This window comes from Harmonia axyridis, chromosome 7 (genome assembly GCF_914767665.1).
Source record: "Harmonia axyridis chromosome 7, icHarAxyr1.1, whole genome shotgun sequence".
Taxonomy (NCBI): Eukaryota; Metazoa; Arthropoda; class Insecta; order Coleoptera; family Coccinellidae; genus Harmonia; species Harmonia axyridis.
Genome location: NC_059507.1, coordinates 8800976 through 8819634, shown reverse-complemented (window position 1 = coordinate 8819634; position 18659 = coordinate 8800976). Strand labels below are relative to the sequence as shown.

Genomic DNA, 18659 nt, shown 5'->3' with positions numbered 1-18659 from the left:
GGGGACTTTTCAATTGGCCTAATAATTAAACAATATTTACGGAACTCCTGGTCGGATTAACCGCGTCATTCGAGACCTATTCTGAAATGTTTTTAGCTCTATTCGTTTAGGAGTTAACGTGTTTCCGGTCTGCCCAACAGTTATTTTTGATTTGGATTGAAAATTCATCAGTACATCGAATCTAATCGTCTTAGATCATTCCTGGCTCAAAATTCGAAAATGACAGACATTAGGGCGAAAGTAAAGAACGCTTTGTTTGGAGAACTAGCGCCCAATAATAATTTTATTCATAATTGATCAATATGACGTTGTTCTCTTGTCTCATCATGGTAAAATGTCTCTGTTTTTTCGTTGACCTTTTCAAACAAGATTCCTTCCTTAAATGTGTATGGTAGTTTGTGGCCGCACTAAATTCTAATTTCTAAGGAATTCTGCAATTCTAGGCACTTTGAAATAGACCGATAGATGGGGGTTGCAATCAGCGGAAGGATGCCCCTAAGTGAAAGAATGGGGAACATGAGTTCCGCAAATACCCGATAGATGGAGATCGGTATTCGTATATATGTTTCTAGGACTTAAGACCTTTATTCTTATAATTATTATTATTTTTTCAATGAATTTTCGAAATCGACCGCTAACGACATAAGTCATAGATCTTTATTATTATTATTCTCGCACCGTTCAATATTTTGTCACCTCGATTTGATAATACCATAGTATAAGCAGAGGATAGTAAGCCAGTGTAGTGCTTTTTTCGATTTTGTTGATATTGAGCGCCATCTAGTTGTACTCACGTTTTACTCGAATTTTACTGTCAAAAAGTGGTCCGTAAAGTGGAGCCCTCTGAAAAATCGGTATTATTTTGAAGAACTAAAATATTTGAAAAAGAGTGGTCAGAAGATTTCTATATTTTGATATTTTTCTGCTCTGTAATAAGCATTTACACCAGTGGCGTGTATTTGTGATAACTTAATAGTAACATAAAAATTGTTGGCAATGTCATGCGACCCTTTTTCAACCAGGCCACTGAATGAATTATCGTATTATTTCTGCGCCATCTATAGCTCATGATTCAGCGCTATCTATCATCGAGTTACTTCTCCAAATCCAACTACAGTTGCGACCCCTGGTGACTATTTCCTTGCCGTCAAACGGCGGTTGGCTTACTATCCTTTCCTTATACTATGATAATACGAAATTCTTCGGTTAAAGTTTGCTCATTTTTCCTTTCCATCACCCTCTCAATGCCCTAGTGAGTTAGTGAGTTACGCGTTGTGCAAGTATGTCGCGCCACAGTTTCGATTCCGAAGAGATTGATTACTTTTTTCCACTCCACATGTCACAATATAAACCCTGTTCGAATTCATGATTTATTATGAGCAGAAGTCAGTACATTCTTTCATCTCACAAATAAAATGAAATTCGATTGTACACTTATTGTCATTCCAAGCCCATCTATCTGGTAGCTTCCAAATTTCCACACAATCTTCTCCTAGCTTTCCGGCATTATCTGGTTGAGGATAACTCCAGTAGGTGAAAGTAAAATATTTTCCAGTGGATAACCACACAAATTTCCCTTCTTCTCCTAAATCTGTTCCAGATGTCCAGAATTCCTCAATTCCATTTGCTAAAAATTTGGAATGTAGTTATTTTAAGATATACATACTGAAAATACAGGGTGATTCACCGGGATGGCCTATTAGACGTTTATGGAAAACTAATCATAATTTTGAGCTGAAAATTTGCATATTGGGGTTTGAGACAATGAGCTTTCTTTCTAATATTTTCAGATCTCTACAACTCCCGGTTATACCGGAAACAGACTACTACTTGCTTATTTCAAATGGCACACTCAGTATATTATTACATCATTAGATAGCTTTTTTGATGGCAATTACGGCATTATGCCATACCTTGGGAAAAACTCAACGATTCATGAGTTATTGGGATTCTTATGAAAAAAATGGTGGCGATGAGGACTCACATTTTTTTTGATATCACCGCAGAAATGGCTTTTTCCAAAAAATTTTTTTGGACTGTTTTTGTTTCGGCCAAAAATGTACCGGGTGTTTATAAGAGGATCATGAACTTGGACAACTCAAATTCATCAAAACTCAAGATTTTCAAATTAGAACCTATATTTTTTATTATTTCAGTCGATTTTACGTACAAAAATAGTGGGGGTTACTTGAGCAAACCCTATACCTAAAAATGAATACTTCAAGAGTTATCGGGGAAGAACTTCAAATGAGGAAAAACCTCTATTTATAACTGTGTTAATAACTGTCTGTTACTTCCGGAAAACACAGAAAGAAACTAAAATTCGATGTTTGGATAACTTAATTTTACATTTCATGAATTTTAATTAATTTTTCGTTGGTATTGTTGAGAAATCCATAAACCAATACAATTTTCAATTACGAATAATTCATTACAATTCTTGATATGTCAAATCTAGTTATGAAACCATCGAATTTTAGTTTCTTTCTGTGTTTTTCGGAAATCGCAGACTACTCCACACATATATAAATAGCGGTTTGTTCTCATTTAAAGTTTTTCCTCGATAACTCTTAAAGTATTCATTTTAGGTAAAGGGTTTGCTTAAATAGCCCTCACTATTTTTGTACGTAGAATCGACTGAAATTATAAAAAATATAAAAATGAAATCTCGAGTTTTGATGAATTTGAGTTGCCCAAGTTCATGATCTTCTTATGAACACCGTGTACATTTTTAGCCCAAACCGCAAACAGTCTTATAATACTATTATTATTATTATTATTTGAACTGGGGTCGTTTTGCTTCGGTAAGCCTTCCGGGAACTGCGACCATGCAGATCTTTTGTTCACTACCCTACTCATTCATAGAAACCCAGGGAGGTCGTCAACGCCGTTAATAAAATTGACAACCTCCCTAGGGGCCTTGGCCATTACCTCTCTGGTATCCAGGACCGGCTTGCCCATGTGAATGGTTCTTAGGCCAGCCAGCTCTGGACACTTGCATATCAAGTGTTCAGCCGTTTCTACTTCCGATCCACAGAGCCTGCTAATCTCGTCTGCTGACTTACCCATACGGTACAAATGATGTTTGTACCGACAGTGCCCCGTCAGCAGTCCCACCATCACCCGAAGCTCCGCTCGTGACAGCTTCAGGAGTTTTCTGGTGTAAGTAGGTGAAATCTTCACGAATTTCTTTGCCTGAGCAAGTCTAGGAGTGTTAGTCCAGTGGATTGTCCTACTGTTCAACTCCCATAGCTGGACCGCAGCTTTGTATTGGTCTTTTCCTATCCCACAGAAAGGCTCAGGTCCAGCAGGTCTTAACCTTGATGCACTTTTTGCAAGCTCGTCCGCTCTCTCATTTCCTTCAACCCCACAGTGCCCTGGTACCCATAGTAGAGTCACCTTATTTCCTCTGGCCAGTTGCTTTATGGTGTTACGGCACTCCTAAGTCAGCAGAGACCCCTGACAGCACGATTCCAGGGATCTCAGCGTGGTTTGGCTGTCCGTGGTGATGTAGATATGCGCCCTTTTGAGGTTCATTTTGAGACACTCCTGGGCGCATACATAAACAGCCATTATCTCGGTCTGTAGAATCGAGGGCTCACTTCCCAGGGCTTTAGAGATCCTCAGTCTAGGTCCATATATCCCAATGCCGGTGCCCTTCTCTGTTTTTGATCCATCTGTAAACCATATGGATGACTTTTTGTCCAGACGATTTATGAAACTTATTGCACTATGACGGTCATTTATAACCGTTTAAAAGGGCGTTTCAAAATCGTAGGTGGTTGGCATAATATCTGATGGTTTTGCGAGGAGGTTTGAATCTAGTTGATTTAGTATCCTCATATGTCCAACCCAGTTCCCAGGAAGGAGCTTTTCATTATGGGAGATCCTTATTGCTTCGAGCAGGCTACATTACCTCACATGTAGGTGTAAGGGAGGCAAGTCTAGTATGACCTCCAGCGCTGCCGTAGGAGCTGTGCGCATAGCTCCTGTGACACCAATACACGCCAGCCTTTGCATTTTCTGCAACCTGATGCGTGTGGTGACCTCCTCGGTTTTTGTCCACCATGCTAGAGATGCATAGGTGACAATAGGGCGTACCACCGCTGTGTATAACCACAGTACCATTTTCGGTTTCACTTCAAAGAGTCTTTTGCATGCCCACAGAGCCGCCGTGGCTCTGGAAAGAGTCTTATCTATATGTTTCCCCCAGTTCAGTTTACTGCAAATACCGAGGCAAATACTAAGTATTTGCGGAATCTAAAAAAAAAAAAATTTTTGGAAAAAGCTCTTTCTGCGGTAATATTAAAAAAAATGTGAGTCCTCATCGCCACCATTTTTTTCATAAGAATCCCAATAACTCATGAACCGTTGAGTTTTTCCCAAGATATGGCATATTGCCGTAATTGCCATCAAAAAAGCTATCTAATTATGTAATAATATACTGGGTGTGCCATTTTTAATAAGGAAGTAGTAGTCTGTTTCCGGTATAACCGGAAGTTGTAGAGATCTGAAAATATTTTATGGATAAAGATCATTGTCTCAAACCCCAATATGCAAATTTTCAGCTCAAAATTATGATTAGTTTTCCATAAATGTCTAATAGGCCATCCCGGTGAATCACCCTGTATAGACCTGATATCGAGGAATGAATTCAATTAACGAAAAATACATACCATGTTTTAAAAGATATTCTGAAATTCTTTTATTTTCATCTTCAGATTCAATACTCAGTAGGTTCATTCCACGATCTCTGCAGAATTGCATTGCTTTGAAGAAATTAGCCTATGGGATTGAGAAAATAATTGATTTTGATGGAAATTATAATTGAATTTTGGATGGATGCAATTTTTGAAAAATTATTATGATCTACATCGAGAATAATAATTATAAAGGATATAGTGGCTTCCTATAAATGAAATTATTTTTCAGATTGCCAAACTATTCAAGAAAGCAGGATAGATTTCAACATCGATTATTGATTTTCAAAAAGAATCGGTTTGTTTCAACTCGGAACGACTTCACTTTAGTGCAAAATCCTAGATGGACTAATCATCATCAATTTCCTTATAGAGTTCCACTAAATTTTGGTTTATTGTGAATAATCTCTGTTGGAATTTATACCCAGTAACCCAGTACACAAAATTGTATTCTATGTGCGTCATGCGCATTATATGTATGCTCTGTGCACTTTTTGAAATCCTAAACGATACTCTCACTCTTCTCTCTCGACCGTTGCCAGTGTAAGTTCGTTGTTATTCATTTTATTTCCATCTTTGTAGTGTTATTTAGTACCTATTTTCCGAGCTATTTTCACAGCACAGTTATTTCTGTTGATATAAATAAAGACTCTGTAAATAGAACAAGGTGCGTTATTTCTTGTTTTATATAAATATCATAAGCAACATCTAATGTTTGCGAAAAAAATCTCTATAAATGAACCAATGTTGAAAAAATTGAGCATATCCCCATAATCTACTCTTTATTTTAGAATATATTTGTGTTTCAGTTTATTTGTTTTCTTACCTTAAAGTATGTTTCAAAATAGTAAAAATGGCCGCCAAGATCAACTAAAGGAATGCCAGAAAATTTTATCTTCTTGGGAGAGTCCGACTGTTTCCCTAAAACAAAAAAAAAATATTTAATTTACTGCAGTATTTCATATTCTTCTGATTATTTGTTATTGCTCACCTGCAGATATTTGCCCACTGTTTGGAAAAGATATATTGGAATTTGGTTGGCTACCATTGCAATTACCATCCTTTGTAACCACCCTCACTCCTATCTTCAAGGCCGAATTTGTATAGTTTCTTCCAGAAGAATTATAAGCTGAAATAAAAATTTCTCATTTTCGAAAGATAACGCATGCTTTTTCTGTGAATTTCTCCACTTCCATAATTCATCAACATCCCCTCATAATTTTTTTCAAACAAATATCAATATAACTGACATTAACTTCTGCTTTGACAATTCAATTCGAGAAAACATCTTGAAATTTCAATTTTGAGTTGGAATACGCCAGATTTAGTGATTGAGCGTTTTTGGTAGCATTCAATTGTGTTCGTATGTCCAGACGAAAAATAAGAAACTTTGAGATTTTTTAACTAAATTCGCTAGTTGACTTTATCAGTGGAATAGATGACTGATTAATTAATGGGAAATAAATATTTCAAAGTTACAGGGATATTTTTCAATTTACCAGTGATCCACCAAAAAAAGTTATATGAAGGAAAAATACAGGCACTGTTCCAAAAAAATATCACCCTGTAGATTTACACCCAGGTGTTTATTATTTTTTTTTTTTCGAGATACCAGTATCTCGAAACCAAATCGTTTCCGGCCCATGCTTCTGGGACTTATCCGAGAAATCCCTCATTTTCGTTTGCACATCCTGTATAAACTTCATGGCAAATATTTTTCAGGATGTTTTTGAAATGAGAAGTGCAGTCCTAGCACGATTTGTATGATACCCTACCGAAAGAATCAAAATATCTCAATTATAAAATTATGTTTCAGAAAATTTGTGGTTGGAAGTAAAATTTCGATATTATGCATGAATATTCAATGGTTCTATTAACGCGATCTACATTTACGAAACCCCTAGTTACATTATGCCCATTAAGGATCAAAACTGCATCATTCGTGATCCACACCTACCCTGAAAATTTGAAGTTCCGAGCTCTTTTCGTTCGGGAGTTATCGAACTGCCAGATGGACGAACATATTTGATTTCGACCAACGATTCGTTATCAGTTAGTGGAACCTTGTTGTTTGACTTTATTCCCCTCTCAAAATTCAGAAATTCTAAGCATTGCGTCGAAATGATAGAGCCATGTGTGTTCGGTAAACAAGCTCTCATAAATTTGGTACAAAAACACAGTGAATTAATTCTCACTACATTATTTTCTATGATACGAGAAAAAAATGGCGATAGTTATTTTTCACAAATCAAGAATAAAATTATGGATACAACATACCGAAGACATGGAGAAATAACGAAACCAAAATGAATGTTTTGAACATTTTCACATCAGAGATCTGAATATTATTCTTAACGGGTACTACTATATTAAGCTATGTGTATCTTCATATTTATACTGCAAAATTACACAAGGGCGTAGATCTTTTTTTTTCTTGGGGGGGTAATCGAAAAAACATTTTTTGACGACATTGTTTACTCAATCTATACTTAATGTGAGAAAAAGAGGTTTGATAACGAAGTTGGAACCAAATCACTCAAAATATTTTTTTTCAATACCCATTCGATTGTTCTTATCTCATACTGGTTGTTCCTGAATTGGAGTTATGAATGAAAATGAAAGGTTCCTTGGATAATTTTAAAAATAAAATGGCCCATAAACATGAGCCTGCAAACGCTTTGCTTTTGATACACAGTGTGTTTCTTGAAGTCCTACTTTTTGTGATGCTTAACCAGTTTATCGAATCTTCATTAATCTTCGCTACAGAGTTGGCAAATATGTACCAAAACTTATAATTAATTCATTTATGACAGCTACCTAACTAGATCTTTATAATAATTTGGATTTTTCTGAGAATTAGGTACTTAGAGAGCTGTTTGATTTTTTTCTCGAAAAATAGATTGCAGATACGACAAAACTACCACAAAACAAAAAGTGTAGTAATAAACCAGAATTTCTTTTCAATTTTCTCTTAACTACCAATGGTTCTCGAAAAAATAATTCTGGAGGAGAGAAGCGGACACCCAGAAAAAATTTACCCTGCATTCAAAATTAGGATATCAATGAACTTTAACACCTCTATCCCAAAAAAGCGTTTGTGGACTCATGTTACAGCACTTTTTCTAATGCTCCGAGAAATCTGCAATTTTCATTTGTAACTTCAATTTAGGAACACCCTGTAGATATAGTCAATTCAAAACCGATGTCTTCAACAAATATACAAAAAACCAAAAACAGCAGGTAAGTGTATACAGATGACGAATGCAAAAATCACAGATGATGAGAGGCGAGACCGAGAAAGCGGACAGATAAAGGAAAATAATAAACCTCGGTCAAAGAAGAGCTCGTAGTGCAATAAAAGTACCCATCTTGAAAGCGATAATAAACTCATAAACCGTAAAGGGGTACGATTTTTTACTGACGTGTCGATTTCGAAGGGAAGTAAAATGATTATTATTTATTTATTTTATGGGGACATTTTCGTTCATCATCTTTTCGAGATTTCTGAAATTTTATATTTTGAAAATCTTGGGGGGTAATTTTCCCCAGTACCCCCCCATTTCTACGCCTTAAATTATTGTTCCCAATTTGAGAATTGAGAAAACTGGTGACGATGAAGTTTTATAATATTAATTTAGGAAGATGTAAACAACCTGGCTGATATAAATAACGACCAATCATGGTATCGAGTTTATGCATATATGCGAAAAAGTTTGGTATCTTGGGATGATTGATAGTAGCAATTAATCCAACGGACATAGATAAGATTTGAACCTATGTGCTTTCCGTTGACTTTTTTTACAAGAGGAATCAAAACAACTTGAATTATTCATTTACTGTCTCACATATTCGTCTCAATATGAAATTTGTTCGAATGCATTATCTAATTATCCAGAAGGCCAACTCGTGTAGATCAAGGGTTTTCCAGTTTAAAACCAAACAATATACATAGCGATAGTTAAACTTTATACTTTTGACTGTCAGTTGCTGGTATCGACAGCGAAGTATTCAATTTTCAATTTCAAAAATAAAGTTATAACTCGAATGAATATTTACATTATGATGTATAATTTTCAAATTGTTATTCCATTGAAGAATTACTCAGTGAAATGAGAATGTTGGAGATAATGTTTCATTTTCAACTATTTTATTTTGAATTTGAGTCACCATAGGGAAAAACAAAAAGGGTCTGCCCAGGGGCACAACTTGGGCTAGGTACGACCTTGATATACAAAGTTCCACTGTGACATTTACTAACTTATTTCAAATATTCTGAGTGATTTGAATGTAATATAAATTCTATCCAATACGTTATCATAATGTATCTAATGAAATCTGAAGATAAAGTATCCAAATGGAGAATGAAGAAATAGGCTCTCAAAATATTTCTACTCTTTATTGCTTAACTTCACAAATGAAATTATATTCATCAAGACACGATCTGTCGTTCCACACATAATTTTCAACACCCAATCTTTGTATTGCCAAGCAATGCTCATTTTTTCCTCCATTATCTGGTTGTCCATTACACCAACTTGTGAAGTTCAAGGGTCTTCCAGTTGACAACCACACAAATGAGCCTTCCTCTCCCATATCAGTTCCAGAAGTCCAGAAACGTTCAACTTTTGGATCTGAAAATGAAAAATGATCCATCAGTTCCGAATGGTATTTTTTGAATTGAAATTTGAGTACCTATATACAGAGCAGAGAATCAACTGAAGTGCATAGGTACTAAAGAAAAATGGATCCTTCAGTGAAAAAATTACTTTGAAATATTGGCTCCTTCGACTTTCTCAAATATACTTCTCGTCAAAAATTACGATATTGATGATTTCCGAAAAAGCATGATCTCTGTATCATCTGAATAAATTTTTTTCAATTACATAATTATACATGATTATAAAACCTCTTCTGATTCATCGTGAAGCCAGTTATTTCAAGTTGAAACATTTTTGGTCCATGTTTGTCAAAATGCACGTTTTCATCTCGCCATTCTGTATTTTATTTTCAATGGGATCGAACTGGTTATCAGCAATCAAATATAAAATATACATTATGCCAAGACAAGTTTCATCCTAGGATGACGCCACCAAAACCATTGGAATGTTTCAGGAAGGGAGCCAATTTCTTCAATTTCTGTTAGACATTATTTTGGCAATCATAAAATATCATATTTCGTGCTTATATCTGAAGGATCAGTAGGTAACAATTAAAAGGTTTTTAAACAGGTCTTACACAATATATCCTTTGTGTTGAATTTTTATACTCACAATTTTTCTTTAAGTAGGCAATAATTTCTATGTTTTCTACGCCTGTTTCTATGCTGAGCAGATCCATGCCATGTTCCCTACAGTATTGCATCGCTTTGATATAATTGGACTGAAATGAAGAAATAGACAATGAATTGAATACCGTTGTTGTTGATGTTGCAAAATCTGAATAACAATTATCAAGCCAATTTTTAGCTCAGTGTTCAATTAATGCACGAACCTTTTTTCTATTCAATTTATGATAACAACAAATGTATCGTTACTGAACCTCCAATATCTCAATCCAGACAATAATATCGAATAATATATGGAAACTTAAGAATACAGAAAAAATTGAGTTTATATCCCAAGCAGTGCCGATTCAAAGAGAGATTTAATGTCCACGCCAACATCTCTCGGGCAAGCACACAGACACCACTTTGCGAAATCCATAGCGTTCATCGTTTTTAATTCACAATCGTTTTTTAATTGGTGTAAAAGATAAACCAAACGAATTATGAATTGTTGGGATTTTACAGTCACTGAGTTTTTTCAACAAATTATTATGTTCATTAAGTAGCTAAAAATTTTTGCTATTGTTGAGAGATTAATATTATTGTTGATTGATTCATTATATTATAGTCAATCAAAACTTGAGAATCTTAGGAATTACCTTGAAGTATTTCTCGAAATAATAATAATGCCCGTTGAGTTCAACCAGAGGTAGCAAGGAATTCTTCATAACATTTTGATTCTTGACGTATTCCATTATTGCATCTGAAATAATTCCAATGTAGAATAACCTGTTATTTTTGATCTTGAAGATTTACCATTCATCAACTGAGAGTTTGCAGAATCGATGGAATTGTGTGAAATAACTAATCCTCTAGAGGACATGGGAGCATTTTCTCTATTTCCAATTTGTAGAACCCATAGTGGTCCAGCTTTATCATTAGTGCCCAATGTTAGTATGCCTAGTTGAAGAAAAAAGATATAAAATACAGTAAATTAATTAAGCATCAACATCAATTAAATAGCATTCCATGAATATGAGATTGACAACTCGGTGCATGAATCTAGGGATCACTTTTAGGAAAAATATAATTTGAATAGAGTGATGGTATGAAGATATCAATTAGAGATAGAGTGATACTAAAGCAAGCATATAATTTCTGTACTTGACTCAGGCTTTGGATAAGGCTCAGAGTGGATTAATGAAAGGAAGCCTTGATCATGAATTCACATCAAAGAAAATAATTCATAATATCAAGAAAAGTGGATAGAAATCATCTTTTGTGTTCATAGATCTAGTGAAACCTTCAGATACAGTGAAAAAAGGGAAAATATGGGAATATTGCAGAAAAGGGTAATCAATCCAAATTAGGTTGAAGCAATTATTAGCATAAATAGATATTCTGAATTGAATTATTTCAAAAATAATTTGAATTGATCAAGACAAAGAAAAGGATAAGGACAGGAATGTGTACTCAGTTTCTCACTGATTTTTTTTCAAGTAATCGAAGGAACTCTCAGAGAAAATAATATTTGGCGAACAAAGAAATGTAGATGTGTTACATGGTGTATTGAGGAGATATGGTTTGGAAATAAATAGGGGACGAAAGTGATGGCAATCAACGACGAACAGGAGGGTGTGTTGAAGTTTCGAAATGATGGGGAAGAAATTGAAACGGTGAAACATTTTAAATATCTAGTCGTGAACATCGAAAACAATATAAACCAAGAGCTAGATATTTAGGAGAGAATAGAGAAAGCCAGCAGCAAATTGTATACTTCACTGAATAGAAAATGTATTGAAAAAGGCTTAATAAAGGAGATTACGAAAATCATAGTGTTAATGACTGCAATAACACTTTATTCAATCTATGGATGTGTGACGTGAAAAACAACACGGAGAATAAACATTTCTTGAGAGGAGTGAAGGTTACTTACAAGATTGGAAAGAAGGAGAAATGAAGAGATAAGATATGAGTTGGGGTAGAATCGAGAATAGAGCATTTCATAGGAGAGACACAACTGGGATAGTGAGGATACTCGCATTAAATGGAGGAGGAAAATTTTTTGAAATAAATATGGCGAAAAATTATTGAAGATACAAAGCCAAGAAGAGGAAGGATATAGTCGAGAAAGAGATCAAGAAAACAAAAAAATTATCAAGGAGGCAGCAAACATGAGGACGGAGAGAATGAAGAGGAAAAATTTCATCAAACCAAGATAAATCTACCGTAAGGTATATGGGTGACAGATTATATGTACAACCAGTTGGGAAAAGGAGAATTGTCAAGGTTTGGAGGTTAGGTTTTCGTTCCTGTGGGGGGATCCTTCTATATATAATTTATGATATTTATATGAGTATTAAATAATGATTTGGATTATATTTTCGTTATAGAAGTTGATCTTTAATGGTACGCCTGATAAAAAAATAGTGTAACCTACCATTAAAGGAGAAACATAAAACTAAAATAAACACATGAAAACCAATTTGTTTCATTTCAGACGAAGAATAAGTATCGTTTAACTCGAAATGTACACGTCCACTAAGATATTCAAATCGAAGATGTGTTACATATATATATCTGTTTAATTTGAATGTGTTTCCCCTGGAATTTACATCACCTGTTTTATCAGAAGGATGTTGTTGAATTCTGCACCGGAAATAGATACTGATTATAATGTTGAACAACATAAAACATATGATCATATGCGAAGATCCGCTGAAATTTTATATTTTGAAAATCTTGGGGGGGGGGGGTAATTACCCCCAGTACCCCCCATTTCTACGCCTTAAATTATGGTTCCCAATTTGAGAATTGGTAAAACCGGTGACGATGGAGTATGAATTTAAGAAGATGTAAACAATCTGGCTGATATAAATAACGACTAATCATAGTATTGAGATATGCATATATGCAAGGATCTTAGGATGATTGATAGTAGCAATTAATCCAACGGACATAGATAAGATTTGAACCTATTTGCTTTCCGTTGATTTTTTTTACAAGAGGAATTAAAACAACTTGAATTTTTCATTTACTGCCTCACATATTCATCTCAATATGAAATTTGTTCGAATGCATTATCTAATTATCCAGAAGGCCAACTTGTGTATATCAAGGGTTTTCCAGTTTAAAGCCAAACAATACATAGCGATAGTTAAACTTTATACTTTTGACTGTCAGTTGCTGGTATCGACAGCGAAGTATTCAATTTTCAATTTAAAAAATAAAGTTATAACTCGAATGAATATTTACATTATGATGTATAATTTTCAAATTGTTATTCCATTGAAGAATTACTCAGTGAAATGAGAATGTTGGAGATAATGTTTCATTTACAACTATTTAATTTTGAATTTGAGTCACCATAGGGAAAAACAAAAAGGGTCTGCCCAGGGGCACAACTTGGGCTAGGTACGACCTTGATATAAAAAGTTCTACTGTGACATTTACTAACTTATTTCAAATATTCTGAGTGATTTGAATGTGATATAAATTCTATCCAATACGTTATCATAATGTATCTACTGAAATCTGAAGATAAAGTATCCAAATGGAGAATGAAGAAAAAGGCTCTCAAAATATTTCTACTCTTTATTGCTTAACTTCGCAAATGAAATTATATTCACTAAGACAAGATCTGTCGTTCCACACATAATTTTCAACACCCAATCTAAGTATTTCCAAACAATGCTCATTTTTTCCTGCATTATCTGGTTGTCCATTACACCAACTTGTGAAGTTCAAGGGTCTTCCAGTTGACAACCACACAAATGAGCCTTCCTCTCCCATATCAGTTCCAGAAGTCCAGATATGTTCAGCTTTTGGATCTGTAAATGAAAAATGATCCATCAGATCCGAATGGTATTATTTGAATTGAAATTTGAGTACCCATACAGGGTGGCCACTTTTTCAATGGGATTTTATTGGTAACTTTTAAACCATAAGAGTTAGAAGGTCGGTCAAATGGAGAAAAAGTTGCATGCATAGAAGCATTATCAAGCAGTTCAAACAAATCGAAATTATCAGGGTCGATTATTGAGATATCATAAGAAAAGTAAATTCTGTCATTTTGATTTTTCTTTTTTTCCCACTTTATTTCAAATATTATCAAAAAATGTTATAGGAATTTTTTATTCGACAGTAAATTGTTCTCAATTTGACGTAATCAGATTTCGTATCCAACTTTTCGTGCTCTCTGGGCCACCCTCAACCTCATTTTTTTCAATACGGACCTGTATATTTTATGACACTTTTCGAAATAACTTTTAACGCTGAATTCAACGATATATCATACAATATCATTCAAAGTTGATTTCCAGGTGATTTTGACCCTTATCCAATTTTCTTTGGGTCGGATCTGTATTACCTACATTTAGGTACCATTAGTTTAATTAACAACATGCAATACATTTCGATGAGAAAATCAACTTACTCATCTTGAACTAAATGGAACATATCAGAATCAAATCAAGAAACAAGTAATAATTATTTACATATCTCAATTCATAATAATTAAACGAATTATCATTCAAACAAAAAAAAATCGAATGATTATTCGAAAGTAAATGAAAATGAATGAAGTAAGTGTTCGAAATGTCCACCAGTTTGTAAAATGCACTTAACGGTTCTGGAACCCATACTTCTTATACATTTGCTTATTTTGTCTTCTTGAATACCTTCCAATACATTCTCAATCTTCTCGCGAGAAATCACTATTGTTGGATTTGTCATTTGTTCCGTTGAAACAAATTACAGAATCGAACTTTATTTTGATATCATTACGATATAAGTTTTGCAAGGCTTGGTATTCAAATTTAAAATCATTGTATTCGCGTCTCTTGACTATTTTATTAACAGCAGTTTTCGATAAATTGCATTCACTACAGATCCGACCCAAAGAAAATTGGGTAAGGGTCAAAATCACCTGAAAATCAACTTTGAATGTCATTGTATGATATATCGTTTAATTCAGCGTTGAAAGTTATTTCAAAAAGTGTCATAAAATATACAGGTACGTATTGAAAAAAATGAGGTTGAGGGTGGCCCAGAGAGCACGAAACGTTGGATACGAAATCTGATTACGTCAAATTGAGAACAATTTGCTGTCGAATAAAAAATTCCTGTAACATTTTTTGATAATATTTTAAATAAAGTGGGAAAAAAAGAAAAATCAAAATGACAGAATTTACTTTTCTTATGATATCTCAATAACCGGCCCTGATAATTTCGATTTGTTTGAACTGCTTGATAATGCTTCTATGCATGCAACTTTTTCTACATTTGACCGACCTTCTAACTCTTGTGGTTTAAAAGTTACCAATGCAATCCCATTGAAAAAGTGGCCACCCTGTATACAGAGTAGAGAAATGATTGAAGAAAAATGGATCCTTCAGTGAAAAAATTACTTTGAAATATTGGCTCCTTCGACTTTCTCAAATATACTTCTCGTCAAAAAATTACGATATTGATGTTTTCCGAATAAGCATGATCTCTGTATCATCTGAATAAATTTTTTTCAATTAAATCATTATACATGATTATAAAACTTTTTCTGATTCATCGTGAAGCAAGTTATTTCAAGTTTGAACATTTTTGGTGCATGTTTGTCAAAATGCACGTTTTCATCTCTCCATTCTGTATTTTATTTTCAATGGGATCAAAATGGTTATCAGCAATTAAATATAAAATATACATTATGCCAAGACAAGTTTCATCCTAGGATGACGCCACCAAAACCATTGGAATGTTTCAGGAAGAGAGCCAATTTCTTCAATTTCTGTCAGACATTATTTTGGCAATCATAAAATATCATATTTCGTGCTTATATCTGAAGGATCAATAGGTAACACTTAAGAGGTTTATAAACAGGTCTTACACAATATATCCTTTGTGTTGAATTTTCATACTCACAATTTTTCTTTAAGTAGGCAATAATTTCTATGTTTTCTACGCCTGTTTCTATGCTGAGCAGATCCATGCCATGTTCCCTACAGTATTGCATCGCTTTGATAAAATTGGACTGCAATGAAGGAATAGACAATGAATTAAATACCGTTGTTGTTGATGTTGCAAAATCTGAATAACAATTATCAAGCCATTTTTAGCTCAGTGTGTAATTAATGCACGAACCTTTATTTATTCAATTTATAATAACAACAAATATATCGTCACTGAACCTCCAATATCTCAATCCAGACGAAAATAACGAATAATATATGAAATCTTAAGAATACAGAAAAAAATTGAGTTTATATCCCAAGCAGTGCCGATTCAAAGAGAGATTTAATGTCCACGCCACCATCTCTCGGGCAAGCACACAGACACCACTTTGCGAAATCCATAGCGTTCATCGTTTTTAATTCACAATCGTTTTTTAATTGGTGTAAAAGATAAACCAAACGAATTCTGAAATGTTGGGATTTTACAGTCACTGAGTTTTTTTAACAAATTATTATGTTCATTTAGTAGCTAAAAATATTTGCTATTGTTGAGAGATTAATATTATTGTCGATTGATTCATTAGATTAGAGTCAATCGAAACTTGAGAATCTTAGGAATTACCTTGAAGTATTTCTCGAAATAATAATAATGCCCGTTGAGTTCAACCAGAGGTAGCAAGGAATTCTTCATAACATTTTGATTCTTGACGTATTCCATTATTGCATCTGAAATAATTTCAATGTAGAATAACCTGTTATTTTTATTCTTGAAGATTTACCATTCATCACCTGAGAGTTTGCAGAATCGATGGAATTGTGTGAAATAACCAATCCTCTAGAGGACATGGGAGCATTTTCTCTATTTCCCATTTGTAGAACCCATAGTGGCCCAGCTTTATCATTAGTGCCCAATGTTTGTAATCCTAGTTGAAGAAAAAAGATATAAAATACAGTAAATTAATTAAGCATCAACATCAATTAACTAGCATTTCATGTATATGAGATTGACAACTCGGTGCATGAATCTAGGGATCACTTTTAGGAAAAATATAATCTGAATAGAGTGATGGTATGAAGATATCAATTAGAAATACAGTGATACAAGCATATAATTTTTGTACTTGACTCAGGCTTTGGATAAGGCTCAGAGTGGATTAATGAAAGGAAGCCTTGATCATGAATTCACATCAAAGCAAATAATTCATAATATCAAGAAAAGTGGATAGAAATCATCTTTTGTGTTCATAGATCTAGTGAAGCCTTCAGATACAGTGAAAAGAGGGAAAATAAGGGAATATTGCAGAAAAGGGTAATCAAACCAAATTAGGTTGACGCAATTATTTAGCATATATAGATATTCTGAATTGAATTATTTTAAAAATCATTTGAATTGTTCAAGACAAAGAAAAGGATAAAGACAGAAATGAGTAATCAGTTCCCCACTGATTTTTTTTTCAATGAGATAATCAAGTAATCAAAGGAACTCTCAGAGAAAAGAATATTTGGCGTACAAAGAAATGTAGATGTGTTAAATGATGTATTGTTAAGATATGGTTTGGAAATAAATAGGGGTTGAAGGTTATGGCAATCAACGACAAACAGGAGGATGAGATGAAGTTTCAATTTGATGGGGAAGAAGATATTTAAGAGGGAATAGAGAAAGCCACCAGCAAATTGTATATATTTCACTGAATAGAAAATGCATTTAAAAAGGCTTAATAAAGGAGATTACGAAAATCATAGTGTAAATGACTGCAATGATACTTGATTCAATCTATGGATGTGTGACGTGAAAAACAACACAGAGAATAAACATTCATTGAGAAGAGTGAAGGTTACTTACAAGATTGGAAAGAAGGAGAAATGAAGAGATAAGGTAAGAATTTGGGTAGAATCGAGAATAGAGCATTTCATAGGAGGGATACAACTGGGATAATGAGGATACTTGCATTAAATGGAGGAGGAAAATTTTTTGAAATAAATATGGTGAAGAATTATTGAAGATACAAAGCCAAGAAGAGGAAGGATATAGTCGAGAAAGAGATCAAGAAAAAAAAATTGTCAAGGAGGCAGCAAACATGAGGACAGAGAAAATGAAGTGGAAAAATTTCATCAAACCTAGATAAATCTACCGTAAGGTATATGGGTGACAGATTATATGTACAACCAGTTGGGAAAAGGAGAATTGTCAAGGTTTGGAGGTTAGGTTTTCGTACCTGTGGTGGGATCCTTCTAATATAATTTATGGTACCTATATGAGTATTGAATAATGATTTGGATTATATTTTCGTTATAAAAGTCCATTTTCAATGATACGCATGATAAAGAAAATAGTGTAACCTACCATTAAAGGAGACACATAAAACTAAAATAAACACATTAAAACCAATTTGTTTCATTTTAGACGAAGAATAAGTATCGTTTAACTCGGAATGTACACGTCCACTGAGATAATCAAATCGAAGATGTGTTACATATATATATATATATATATATATATATATATATATATCTGTTTAATTTGAATGTGTTTCCCCTCGTTCTAATATCATCCAAGAAGAACCCTGGAATTCGCATCACCTCTTTTATCAGAAGGATGTTGTTGAATTCTGCACCGGAAATAGGTGCTGATAATAATGTTAAATAACATAAAAAAATATGATCATATGCGAAAATCTGCTGTGGGATTGTTCTCACTTATTTCAAGTACATTCTGAATGATTTGAAATTGAAAGTAATGTAAATTCTATCCAA

The 18659-nt window shown here is 33.9% G+C and overlaps 3 protein-coding genes across 5 annotated transcripts; all 3 read right to left on the bottom strand.

Moving 5' to 3' along the window:
• Nucleotides 1–1356: 1356 nt before the first annotated feature.
• LOC123684087 (lectin subunit alpha-like) lies at nt 1357–7085 on the bottom strand. The gene is made up of 5 exons (XM_045623208.1): nt 6978–7085; nt 5692–5829; nt 5527–5621; nt 4677–4785; nt 1357–1627 (listed from the first exon to the last, which is right to left on the bottom strand). The coding sequence occupies exons 1-5, from the start codon at nt 7021–7023 to the stop codon at nt 1374–1376; spliced, it is 642 nt and encodes a 213-aa protein (XP_045479164.1). The 5' UTR covers nt 7024–7085; the 3' UTR covers nt 1357–1373.
• Nucleotides 7086–9080: 1995 nt separating this feature from the next.
• LOC123684085 (perlucin-like) lies at nt 9081–12813 on the bottom strand. Of its 2 annotated transcripts, none has more exons than XM_045623205.1 (5): nt 12584–12813; nt 10780–10923; nt 10623–10726; nt 9971–10079; nt 9081–9331 (listed from the first exon to the last, which is right to left on the bottom strand). In XM_045623205.1, the coding sequence occupies exons 1-5, from the start codon at nt 12666–12668 to the stop codon at nt 9096–9098; spliced, it is 678 nt and encodes a 225-aa protein (XP_045479161.1). In that variant the 5' UTR covers nt 12669–12813; the 3' UTR covers nt 9081–9095. The 2 variants fall into 2 exon arrangements, with proteins under 2 accessions (XP_045479161.1, XP_045479160.1); XM_045623204.1 differs by having other exon boundaries at nt 12404–12667.
• A 729-nt stretch (nt 12814–13542) lies between these two features.
• On the bottom strand, nt 13543–18389 carry LOC123684086 (perlucin-like). Of its 2 annotated transcripts, none has more exons than XM_045623206.1 (5): nt 18247–18389; nt 16685–16825; nt 16528–16631; nt 15877–15985; nt 13543–13793 (listed from the first exon to the last, which is right to left on the bottom strand). In XM_045623206.1, the coding sequence occupies exons 1-5, from the start codon at nt 18302–18304 to the stop codon at nt 13558–13560; spliced, it is 648 nt and encodes a 215-aa protein (XP_045479162.1). In that variant the 5' UTR covers nt 18305–18389; the 3' UTR covers nt 13543–13557. The 2 variants fall into 2 exon arrangements, with proteins under 2 accessions (XP_045479162.1, XP_045479163.1); XM_045623207.1 differs by having other exon boundaries at nt 16685–16828; nt 18250–18389.
• Nucleotides 18390–18659: the final 270 nt, after the last annotated feature.